We start from the raw sequence: 12740 nt of genomic DNA, 5'->3' as shown, positions 1-12740 counted from the left end.
ACGCTGCCTTTATCTTCCCATTGCTCTCCTTTACATTGGTATCAATTTCCTAAGTTAATCAAAGCAAATCTTCCTTCTCTCTAGAAAAAAAAAACAAAAAGTAATGGCATAAAGTAAAGAACAATAAATGTGAAATTTAAGTGAAAGTTGCTGCTCAAGCATTTTGCCACTTTGAAGATGAATGTGAAACTATGACATTTTGAAACATATCTGCAACTTGCAAAAGGCAATAACTACATTTTTTCAGATTAAATAAAACAGAAAATTAACAGCAGCTTTCCTGCTTCTGCATGTTTTACAGAGTCTATACAGAGCTCCTCAAAAAAAAATTACCTGCATGTTGCAGAATTAATGTGTATTTTCAAATGCTTCAGTTAGCTCTTAATTCAGATATTTGGTCTCTGGTAGGTAAATAAAAATATAATAGAAGTCTTCACTTGACAAAGAACTGTAAATAAAATCCAGTATTACTCAAATGCTTCATTTCAGCAGTGCATCCCAATCTCATTTTAAAAGTGTTGGTTTCAGTTGTACTTTTTATTAAACTAAAGATAAAATCTTTAAAGGTACAGATAAGCAATAAGGAAAACAAGGCTTTAAACACAAAACTTCAGGCAGAAAAGGACATACCTACTGTGTATTGGTAGCAAGATTCTGTACCTGTCTAGACAAGTCAATGACATTCTTGCCAAGTACTCCACAGCAGACAATCAAAAAGAGAAGGGTTGGGTGCTTAACCAGATTCTTCTTGGATTTTAACATCTTTAATTACAAATCTGCTTTTAAATTAAAACTTCTGCTTCTAAGGACATAGAGCAGACCTTGTAAAACTGTCTAATAATGCTGTAAGAAAAGACAATTAAGCTATAAATAAAATGCCCCATCTATCACCATTATCCAAACTGAGGTCATAATTAAAAAGAAATTTTAAAAAGCACATCTAGAAGGCAAATACAAAACAAATTAGATTTAGCAGCAAATTAGAGTCTACAGCCATACTGGCTAGAATTGGATGTGATATTAAATAAATGTGGTACCACATTTATTCAAGCCAGTTTTTGCAGAGATCCAGCACTGCAATACTGAAGCAGTACATTTAATCTGTACCAAAGAAATGTAAATATTTGAGATGATAGCAAACTTGGATCAGTAGTGAGGTTAAAACCCATTTTAGTATAATCCATTTGCAGCAAGTGGAATGATGGGAAATGCAGGGTATAGAACACATGTATTTCACAGCTACATACACTTCTCTTTTCTCTGAAGCACTTGCTAAGATTGTTCAGGATTGCCAGACCTGACTGGGAAAAGGTACCTCTTTGTTTCCTCCATTATAAAAATACAAGAACATCTTGCACAATGTATTTGCCTGCAGACAGGCAAACCTTTTAACTAGGTCCAGTAGCTAGAGTTCACTACTGACAGAATGAAGAAGCAACTTTCTTCAAACTAAACACGTAGCATGAATATCAAGATTCTGCTGTCCCAAATATTTGAGATTCTCTTTTTTCTGGCAGATAATGGGTAACTAATAAAATAAAATTAAAAGTGTTGAATAAATTGTTTCCTTATGTGATGTGACAGGCATATTGCACAGCTGTAAAAGCAGTCTGAAATGTAACTCAAGGTTATGAAAACTACTTTTAAGACTACAGCAATACTTGCCCGGTACAGCTGTGTGACTGTATTTATGCTTAATCTTTAGAGAGACTTTCAGGAATATTGAAACCCTCACTGCCATACATACCTTCTTTAAAAAGGCACATACATTCACCTGCACAGATCCAAGGAATGCAGAAGTGGGCACTGTTTTAGGAAAGAGGCTGAATGAATGAAGTTTTTCTTATGCATTAATGTTCAAAAAGCTGGAACGGGTAGTAAACAAAATGTGGAGGCTGGCAGCTTTGAATAACCAGTTCATGCCTTTGTTTCTGAGCTACAACACAAGGAAGCCACATAATCCCTACCAGAACAAAAGCATGTTGCTCTGTTTCCGAGAAAACTTTGATTTCCAGAAGCGTTCAACACCTATAAAAGCATCTCACTGTGTGTGTTATCCTTGCTGGCCTCTTCAGGTAGTCAAAATTCAATTTCCCAGCATGTGTGTATCTTGGAATAAAGGCAAACACAGATTAATGAGCCAAACTAAGTACTTTGTGGTGCAGCCTTGCTTTAAAAACAAACACACTCCAGCACCTTCCCTTCCGTGCTCCTCCCTTCCCTAAGGAATGCACACAACATCCCTCTTCATCCACATACCTTGCTGAACCAAACCACACGTGGCATTTTCTTACACAGTTCCAAGCTTGCTTCCAGAGGGCACTCTGAAATTCAGGCACCATGCACAATGTGCCCTTTTCACCCTTTCTGGGAGCTGAACTGCAAAGCATTTCCTTTGCTCTCTGCAATTGTCAGCCATCCCTGCCCGAGCACAAATCCATCAGTATTTACTGCACTCGTTAATGAGTGATCTCCCATTTTAATTGTCATCAAAAAGGACAATGAATTGTTTCCCCAGCTGGAATGAAACACAGCTACTGTATCCAACCAGCAGCTCCAATATTCCCAGCTCAATTCTGCTCACAATGCAGGACAACAAAATGTATTAAACAGGCTGTCTGAGCAAACCCAAAGCGGGGGAGAACGAAGGACAAGAAAGAGAGATGCAGAGAAACGTGTACAAGCAGGGAGATTTACTGTGTATAGTTCTGCTTTCCCACAGCAATTTCCCATTTCCAAATGGAACACTTTCTTCCAAGAAAATTTAAAATGAGAAGAGGAAGAACCAACAGGGTTTCTTTCACCCAGCCTGGCAGCTTTCCTCCGGCTGTCAGGAGCCAGTAGAGGCCGCTCAAGACCATGGATCGCTCGGGCAAAACTGCGGGATGGGACAGCAGCTTCCCGACCCTCGCCTCTCAGCACAACAGCCACTTCTGGCATTTTTCTTCCATTTCTCCATTCCACACCCGCTTTTCCACCCGTACAAATTACCTCCGTGAAGTCTAGTCCCCCTCAAAGGCAACTCCTGACCGTAGGCTATCACTGGTGGCCAGAATCCACAATGCTGCACATGGTGCTCTCAAGTTTATCCAAACTAGGTCTTCTGCCCCTTGCTGAGGTACCACTCCAGGTTTCTTTCCCTAAAAGTTTCCCCACAACACTCTACAGCACACAAAACCCATTCATTTCACCACAGACTATCCTCACATTTTCTGGAGATGCTGTGAACATACCACTTTTGGTGAAGTTCTCACGTGGTTCCAGCTACCCAATTTTTATTCCACCCCAGGAATCATTTATTCCACTCCCCAGTTTGAACTGGCCACACATAGCAGTGACACAGTGAAGTGAACCCAAACTCACAGGTGGGTTTCACGTCAGTTCATGTACTTACTCATACTTTACCTTTTATTTAAGCACAGAGTCAAGAACCAGAAAGGACATCATCTACACAGAAGACCTCATTATGAGGGTCATCACTATTCCTTACAGTAGTTAACTGCTCTACTATTTTTTACTTCTACAGCAATAACCATCATGGAGAACAGAGCAAGAAATAATAATTTGTTTACAGCCGGTCAAGGAACACCTACAGTAAACAGTGTTTAGCCCACCTAAACAGCCACAAAAAAATTATAGTTTTCAACATCCTGCTAGGAGTGGAGAAGACAGGAATTTCTGCAGGGCAGAAGAAATCTGTTGATTAAATTTATTAATGAGATTATAAAACAATCTTCTCAGATAATCAAAAGGATTGAAATCAATAATCCAGCTAGTTTCTTCCCCTTTGGGCTTCTGTGATTAAATAATCATTAAGTGGGTATCATCTGTAGCCCACTGTGGGTGAATCTGAGCTCCTGTATAGTTTTCAGTGACATTGCACCTAAATGTACACTCTTGGCACAGCAGAAGCAATGTTAAACAGGCAGACTTCTGTTAAGTGCACTTTGCTCTTTTGCCATTTCCAAACACTTGAAAAACATACCATGCATATTTCCTACACACAGTACAGGCTAAACACTAGAATTAAGGAATAAGAGTTGTAAACAGTTACTGACTATTGCTATGCCAATTTCTCAGGTTTGTTTCTTGTACATCCACTTTGTTTCCCAAAGAAGAGGCCAAGTTGAACTGGAAACTGACTTCAGAAACAAATAAAATGTTAACTTCAGATATTTAAGTGCTGATTTCTACTTTTTTGTTCCTAATTCTAGGCTACAGTTTGAATGCATGATTACCTTTCAATACCTTTCAATTCTTTCAAAAAGAACCTCTGTAGCAGCAGTACACATTTTTAACATATTTAAATACAAGCCAGTTAGGTATCAAATACTGCAAGAACAGATCCTTCCACACCAACAGCTGCCTCAACCTCTGAAAGCTGTAGGAAGGGCATAAAAACATTCCACACTTTCCAAGCTTTCCAACTTCCCCAAGTCTTTTGGATGATCAGAAAAAGAGAAGCAAATGGAAAGAAAAACCTGCACTGTAATGCATACATGCACTGCTTTACCGTCATCACTGCCCTCCCTGCATGTCCCATCTCCTTCCCCACAAAGAGTTTGCCAACCAAATTAACATTTCTCATCAGCAACCCATCCACCAGAAACAAACCATAGCCTGTGCTTTCCAGTCTTCATTCAGCTCCACATATGCTCAGCAACAACCTTTCTGCAGGGACTCTCCCATAAAGCACTTGCCCCATGAACACAAGGTATTTGAAAAACATCAGTAAACAAACAAAAAAAGAGATGGAAAAGTGTGGTACAAGCTGTATGCAGCACTCAAAAAATGTGGCAACCATGATATTTTCAAAGACTACTACATGGAGATCCAGAAGAATCAGTTTATACATCACTTATTTAATGTTTTATTTAGTGATTTTTTAGGATAAGAGACAGCACTGCCCTAACAGGGTTTGCCACTATCAAGAAAACCTGAGGAATATTTGGAACAGAGAAAATCATTTGCAAAGATAAGGATAAGCATAAATGGGAAGAACTGGAATGTAGCTTCTTAGATTACAGTTCTTAAAATTTAAAGCAGTAAAGAAAAAGGAAGACCTGCATGTTTCAGTCAATTGGCAGCATTCGCATGTGCTGTCAGTGTGGGCGTCTTCCCTAAATAGGCAAACAACATAAAATGCAGAAAACTGAGAAATTTTTGAAGCCAAGAAAGCACTTTTGTTGTTTGAGAGCCTCACAAAAGCTCACTCCAGCAGAGGACTCTGTTCACTCACATGCAACAAAGATGACTTCATATTGCAAGAGGTGCAGAGAAGAACTACAGGACAATCAAACAGACAGAGAGCCCTTCTTAAAGGGCTGCACAAAGAACTTGGCTTGCTTAGTTGAGCAAAACAAGGCTAAGAGGGATTGTGATTTCAGACAAGCATCTCATGTAAATAACCAAAGGGAAAACAGCACCCCTTCAACTACAGGACAGCTGCCCAACCACAGAACAGCAAAAAACATTCTAAACCACAGCACATTCATTTGGAAAGCTTCTATTCAACAGAAGTGGAGTTTTGGAAGTTTTCAAACTCCTATTAGATGGAAAGGGGAGAAAAACTTACCTGGTTTTGATATGAAGCTTGACCACATTATAAACCTTTGTTTCATTTTAATGTGTTTCAAACCTTTGTTTCATTTTATGATGTTTCAAGTTTGTCCACAGTATTGAAAGAAGCAATAAAGACACAGAAGTAAATGGACATAAGACTAGTTAAGTTTTTTTTTTACATAAAAGACAACTCACATCCAATGTTTTATCTAATATTTTCATGATCTTTGTACCAGAAATCAGTTGCGTAAGTGGAGTTAGCCTGTATATATTTAAATAAAATGTTTGATTGAAGTTATTTAAAACACCAATAATACTTAGTAATACTTTTAATTTCATTAGAGAAAGAATAAGATTAAGTGGCCAATGTAGTAAAACTACAATAGGCTGTATTAATTGTGGAAATCACCACAAGGGGGAGGGGTTACTTGGAATGTTCCTCCTGACACCCTTCAGTATATTAGTATCCAAGGAGTAACAATGTGTTTGTGAAATTTCTGTAGACAGCACCAGACTGGAACTGTCACCAGTACAAAGAGGACTGGGTAGTTATTCAGTAAAGTTCATGGGTTTTGAAAGCTGGAATGCCAGAAAATGGAATTTAATAGTACAGCATGTGAAATCATGCGTTTAGGGACCAGTAACCTTTTCTGTAAGCTGACAACTCATTATGTGGAAGCAACACAGGAGGAATGAACAGAGCAGTGAGGTAGAGAAATCATCATCTAAGGATACTGATATTTACATGAGCCCAACAAGAGCTCAGTATGCTCATAGAAGAAAAAATGAAAAATTCCACTAAGGTCAGGAGCCTCTGAGCTGAAATTAGAGAGGTTAGAGCAGTGCTGGGGAAAGTATCACTGCTGAAGAGTTAAATATTGTATTCCATATCGGGAGGATCTTTGGTCTCAAGCAGTTCAACTGAACAGATTTGTTAAAACATTGTTTCGTCTCCTCACAAAACTTTGCTTGGCTAAAGATGATTGAGTTTATTAAACTGCTCAGTAAAATACACACTCCATTCCTCGTTTCATTTCCTGCAGCAGTTCCAGCCCAAGGTAAAGTGCACTATTAGCACAAGTTATGAAAATGCACTACACAGAAGTCTAATTCAATGGATCAGAAATTAAAAGTTTTGTAACTGCCTGACAAACAAGACAAGAGATGGTCTTCCAAACAGAGCAGTTGGGAAGAGGAATTTAAGCTGTTCTAAAATTGCACTAGTACGTTTCTGGAAAAGACAGAAAAACAAATAGATGTATTCTTACACCCAGAAGTTTATGTACCCATGAAAAGGATCTGTTTACAGTATATTTACAGACTGGACATTTTAGAGTTCCATCTCTGGCCTGTGCAACCAGCAGAACTTTTATTGCTTCCTTTCAATGCTCTAGCCATAGATAAAGGGTGGCAGCTCTAAGTGTTATTGAACTGCTCTCCAACGCTTTGCTACTACCTCCTCAAGAGTCAAGGGCTAAACTAAGTGCCCAGCCCAGTACGGCAAAGAATTCTCTGGCTCAGACAAATGAAGATTGAATGCCTTTTTTCTCCTCCGTATGTGAAAAAAGGACATTTTAGGATCATCTGGAATGTTATTTAACAAACATCCTACATGTGAGGCATTTTTTATACCTTCAGTCAATTGCTCCTTCACCCAGCCAGTATGGTTTGGGAGTTTGATATTTACTAAAACCTCAAGTTACTCAAATGCCTTGCTCTGCAGGCATTTCAATACTGGACAACTGATACACTGCTGTCAGCAGTTATTGGGCTATACTTAACAACCTGGGAGTTCTGCACTGGAGCAATGAGATAGTTGGAGCATTTTCCAGTCCTATTCTGTTAGTTCCATTAAATTTGTCAGGCAATCAGATTTGCAAAGGAAAACGCAAAGGCATCTCACATGACACGTGACTCTACATCCAAGATGTACCAGAATTATACTCATTTGATTAAGTCTCTACTTTTACATCGGTGTTTGTTTTTGTAAAAGCCGCATCTGCAATGTTTGAAAGAAGCTCTCTTAGCTCTCTTTACTGCAACACGCTTACATCTCATAGAATAAAAGCACCTCAATAAGCAGCACATCCCTGCTCGTAATTGCTCTCTGAACCAGAAACGCCACATGAAAGATCCCGACAGCCACCACCAGCCCTGGCAAGGCAACTTCATCCGTTCAGCCCCGTCTCCGGGAAGAGACACTGGAAGCCTTTCACTTGCAAAACTTCCCGGGGCTGCGTCCACAGCTACGAGCCTTTTAAAACAACAAAACCACCATTCACCTTCCACCTCGGCCGGCGCTCAGCAAGACAACACTCCACCTGCCGCAAACCTCACCGTAAATAGCGGGGAGGGGGGGGAGCAGCCAGCTCGCAAACAAATACACACAAAAAATCCCAAACAAACTGGGAAAACTGAAGTGCCGCCTCCAAAGAAACCTGTTGCTGACCACCGCCAGAGCGCGTCTGGGGGGATCCCGCATCCCGGAGCCAACTTTCCCGCTGGCACGGCGCAGCCCGGTGCCGCTTTGGCTGGCGTGGATCATTAATGAGCCCAGCGGACGTGCGGGGTCGGTGCGGGGGCGGCCGGGCTGAGCCCGGGCCGGAGCCGGGGCCGCGCCGCCAACGCCCCCCAGCCCTGGGCGGTCGGCGCGGAGCCGGGAGCCGGTACTCACTCGATGAAGTAGCTGGCGCCCTCCTCCGAGAACCCCTCCTCCCATCCGCGGGGCAGGTCTGCAAGGCACGGGGGACGGGGAAAGAGAGAGAGAGAGCGGGAGGGGAGGGGTAAGAACTTCGCCCGCGGAGCCTCCCGGCCGCGGGGCGGGGGCGAGGAGGGGGCGCCGCGCCGCGGGCACCCACCTGAGCGGATCATGTGGCCGGAGTTGACGGGTTCGCCGGTGCGCGGATGCAGCCAAGTGGTGGTGCGGCTCAGGTCGCTGCGAGGGAGAAGCGGAAAACATGCACCTGTTAGTGAGGGCGGTGGCGGGCGGCAGCGGGGCCGCGCTGCCCCCGCGCCCCTCCCGCGGCGCCCCCTTACTCAATGAAGAAGACGCGCCCGTCCCTGCAGACGCCGTAGGACCAGTGCTCAGGTAAAGTGTCCCGCCCCACCGCCGCCGCCATGTTCGCCGTACGCGCAGCCGGCCGGGGCGGGGGTGCGGGCGGGCGGGCGGCCGGCGCTCGGCGCCCAGCGCCCGGCTCTGCTCGGCAGCGCCACCGCCACCGCGGCGCGGGCGGCGGGCGACACCTCCCGCCCCTCGGGAGGCCGTGGGCACGGCGGCGGGAGCGGGAGCCCGCGGTGGTGCCGCCCGGCTTTGTCCGCCGCTGCTCCGCGCCCGCCCCCCGGCCCCGCGTGGGCTGGCGGCCCCGCCGCGCCTGGCGAGGCACAGCGGCCTCCCGCGGGCAGCGCGGCGCGGCGGGAGCCGCACATCTCCGCAGGCGCTCTCCGCCCGGCGGAGGGACCGAGATTGTCTCGTGCCCCGCTCCCTGAGCCCTGGGAGACGCGCCCGGAGCGGGGGATGTACAGGTGTGAGCGCACCTGGCTGCCGCCGTGCCCCGGGGACGCGCTCGCCGCGGCGCCAGGTGAGGAGGGACAGACGGGCCTCGGGGACTTTGAACCTCGGGCACAGGGTACAGGGGTACCGGGGTTAAAACATCGCACAGAGGCAACAGCAGCAGCCGGCCGACAAAGCAGAGCTGTCACCGGCATCGGGAGGGACTGTGCCAGCCCCTGTGTTCATCCACGAGCTGGAAGAGGCAGGAGGGTAACGCTAGAGAGCCCGCTCGGTGCATTTCAGTGGGGCTGGGCTGGCTCCCCGTCAGACCAGAACCCGTGCTGGTGTGGTGGGTGGACATGCTCCAGCTAGAGTTAAGTGCTCCGGTCACTCAGAATGTGGTTTAGGGACAAAATGGATGGGACAAGCAAGGAGTGAGTGGTGTGCCCTACAGCAGAACCCGTCGGTTTCTTACTCTCATCCTAGCGCCAGCCAACAGAGCGAGGATGGGTGCCAGGTCAGTGCCAGTGCCTTGGCTTGGCCGTAGTTCTAGTTGCAGCAGGATTGACAGAGCCAAGGGGTTCAGGGTGCAGAAATGCCTCTTTCAATGAGGGCAGCAGTGGCTGAGCCAAGCATGGCTCTATCGGGTTCTTGCTGTTCTGATAGTGGGGAAGACAGAGGGTCAAAAAGGCAGGAAATGGGACATCTGCAGGTTTGGTGTGAAAGGAGAGTGTTAAACAGGAAAGACAGGCTGCAAAGAGGGTTGGGAAAGGGTAGGTGGGTCTGACTGGGGTCAGGTTAGTAAAGAAAATCAGAGGAGACCAACTGAGGACAGGGCTGTGGGGGAGAGGGAGAACGCCAGCATGCAGTAGGAGAGTGTAAGAGGGCAGAGTGCTGCAGTACAGGGAAAATGACAACGTTTGCTTTTTCTTCTAAACAACCAAAATAAATCATCAGAAGAAAGTAGGAGGCGAGAAAAGCAGCATCAGACAGGAGCGAGAGGGCTTTGCTTTATTTCGCACCAGTTTCAGACAACATTGCAGGTCTGGTGCATCAGGATAGCTTTGTGTAGATTTCCCTTTTTGACCACTGTTGGAGAAGCTACTATACTGTGTATATATACACTAAATATACACACTGTACAGTGTCATCTAACAACCAGGAATGGTCATTAACAATCCACAGAATTTTAGTTTATCCACCTTTTAGTTATAAAGCAGGAGAGAGTATCTTGTAGCCCTTTATCCTAAATCAGAATTTTGATTAAAACTTCTAATACTAAAACTCCCGTGCTGCCTTTTTTTTTTTAACCTTACTGGGTTTCCGTGGCAAAGTTGGTTTTTTTTTTTGGGGGGGGGGGGGGGAGGGGCTGTAGGAGTGGCTTCTGTTAGAAGCTGCCAGAAGTTTCCCTTACATCCAACAGAGGCAATGTCATCCAGCTCCAGGATGGACTCAGTGTTGGCCAATGTATTGGATAAGGGATTTTTAAAGGGAGAAAAGTTAGCATGAAGAAGGAATAGGGTCAGAGAATGAGTGAGAAGGTGTGAGAGAAACAGCTCTGCAGGCACCAGGGTTAGTGCAGAAGGAGGGGGAGGAGGTGTTCCAGGCACAGGAGCTGAGATTCCCCTGCAGCCTGTGGTGCAGCCTATGGTGAGGCAGCTGTGCCCCTGCAGCCCATGGAGGACCACAGGGATGCAGAGATCCACCTGCAGCCCATGGAGGACTCCACTCCAAAGCCAGTGCATGCCTGAGGGAGGCTGTGACCCCATGGGAAGCCTGTGCTGGAGCAGGGACCTGCAGCCCCAGGGAGAGGAGCCCGTGGTGGAGCAGGATTGCTGGCAGGAGTTGTGACCCTGTGGGGGACAACTGGAGGAACAGGCTGGAGCAGCCTGTTCCTGAAGGAAGGAGCACACCCTGTGGAAGGGACCCACCCTGGAGCAGCACATGCACAATTGCAGCCCATGGGAGGGGACTTAGTTGGAGAAGTTGATGGAGAACTTGAAATTAACAGGGCTAATGCCTTTATTAATGTTCAGCTCTTTATTAAAAAGATCAGCTGGGCAGGGGGCTCGACGCAGAGCTCGCCCCCACAGTCGTAGCTTTCCCAGGCAGCCAAAAGGAAGGAGCTGTGCAGAGTCTGTCGCTGAAGTCCAGAGCAGCAGCTGTCCCTTCTTCTTTCCTTGTGGCACACTGGTGGCCAGAGGATGAGGAGGTGTGGTGTGCAGAGTCTGTTGCTGAAGTCCAGAACAGCAGCTGTCCCTGCTCCTTCCGTGGTGGTGAAGCGATACGCAGAATAAATAAATAAACTCCACAACCTGGGGTAGTTATGAAGTGGATATGTATGTCAGCGCCCGGCACAAGTGAGATAGCTCTCCAAAATTTGTGCCCTGAGCCTCAATCTGACCCACACCTTTATTCCCAAAGATGTTCCATATGCAATACATTGCACAACTTTTTCACGCATATTCAACCCCTGGCCCCGTCTGTCCTCGCCTCTCATGCTAAATAAGTCCCCACCCTTCTGGGCACTACGTCTGTTAGTCTTGATAGACTTGGAGACAGAAGCTTCTTTATCTGGGTTCTTTGCCTCTTCTGGTATTGTTCTTTATGCAAGAAGCTTCAGAAATTTGCATTTTCCCTTTGTACTAGGCAGAGGTTTCTTAAGTAAAAGGTTAAAATTCAATACATAACTCTACAAGCTAAATTATAAATGCTTAATTCATTTTGTTAACTTAACTCCAAAAACCTCTGTTTCAGTGACAGCACCAGGGCTCTCTCTATGTCCTTCTGTCTGCCTGCTTCTCACAGCCTAACCTAGTCTATTCTTTCTTAGGTGATGGCGATGGGTAAAAGTCAATCAGGGGATGTGTTTCCCTCTTCCTCAGCTAGGGCATTTGTCTAGACTCCTCTACTGCGTTCAGTTTTTGATTTATGGTCCTTTTCATCTCCTAAAGATACTCCCATGATCCTAAGGGGTTTTTTTATTTGCATGTTAGTCCCAGAATGGCAGCGTGGAGGGGTGGGAGGCCAGTTATCTCCAGGTAGTATAGAGAAAACAAACAGAGCAATTAGCTAATTAACATTTTAATATCAGTACTTAGCTAGAGTTAGTAGTTTTTTTGTGTTGCCATGGGAACTAAGAAGGCCCTGCCTGCATCTCTGGGGAACACCTGGAAACTGTTCATTACAAACTGTCTTCCAGGGGAAGGAAGTTTGGAGCAGGGTGAGGCGTCCTCCCCCTGAAGAGGAGAAGTGGCAGAGACAACATGCCCTATCCCTTGGTGGTACTGAGAATCAGGAATAAAATTGGAAAAATGGCAGGTAGAGGAAGGTGTTTTTAAGACTTCATTTTATTTCTCAGTATACTATTCTGATTATATTAGATTCTGGTAATAATCTAAATGAATTTCCCCAAGCTGTGTCTCTTTTGCCCATGACAGTAACTAGTGAGGGATCTCTCCCACAAGCCTGTTACTATATTTTCTCTCCCCTGACCATTTGAGGAGGGGGAATCACGGAGGTGCTTTGGTGACCACCTGATGTCAGTGTCAACCCACCACAGAAGCCCTAACAATTCTGAGTCATTCTGGTCAGGTGTGAGTTCTCACAGAACTTGTAATACAGTCCTAGTGCAATTCAAAAGTCAATCAAATACAAGTTACTTAGTGTCACTGCATGCTTAGGTCTG

The 12740-nt window shown here is 45.4% G+C and overlaps 1 protein-coding gene across 1 annotated transcript in view; it reads right to left on the bottom strand.

Moving 5' to 3' along the window:
- Positions 1 to 8681, bottom strand: part of PLEKHA7 (pleckstrin homology domain containing A7) — a 145221-nt gene extending 136540 nt beyond the window's left edge. The window contains exons 1-3 of the mRNA XM_053980581.1: positions 8599 to 8681; positions 8421 to 8497; positions 8237 to 8294 (exon numbers count right to left, since the gene is read on the bottom strand). Coding sequence (XP_053836556.1) covers positions 8237 to 8294; positions 8421 to 8497; positions 8599 to 8681 — 218 coding nt within the window. The remainder of the gene's footprint in view (positions 1 to 8236; positions 8295 to 8420; positions 8498 to 8598) is intronic.
- Between the last annotated feature and the right edge of the window lie 4059 nt (positions 8682 to 12740).

The sequence above is a fragment of the Vidua macroura genome, chromosome 6, assembly GCF_024509145.1.
Source record: "Vidua macroura isolate BioBank_ID:100142 chromosome 6, ASM2450914v1, whole genome shotgun sequence".
NCBI classification, from domain to species: Eukaryota; Metazoa; Chordata; class Aves; order Passeriformes; family Viduidae; genus Vidua; species Vidua macroura.
This window is presented reverse-complemented; position numbering and strand designations above follow the sequence as displayed.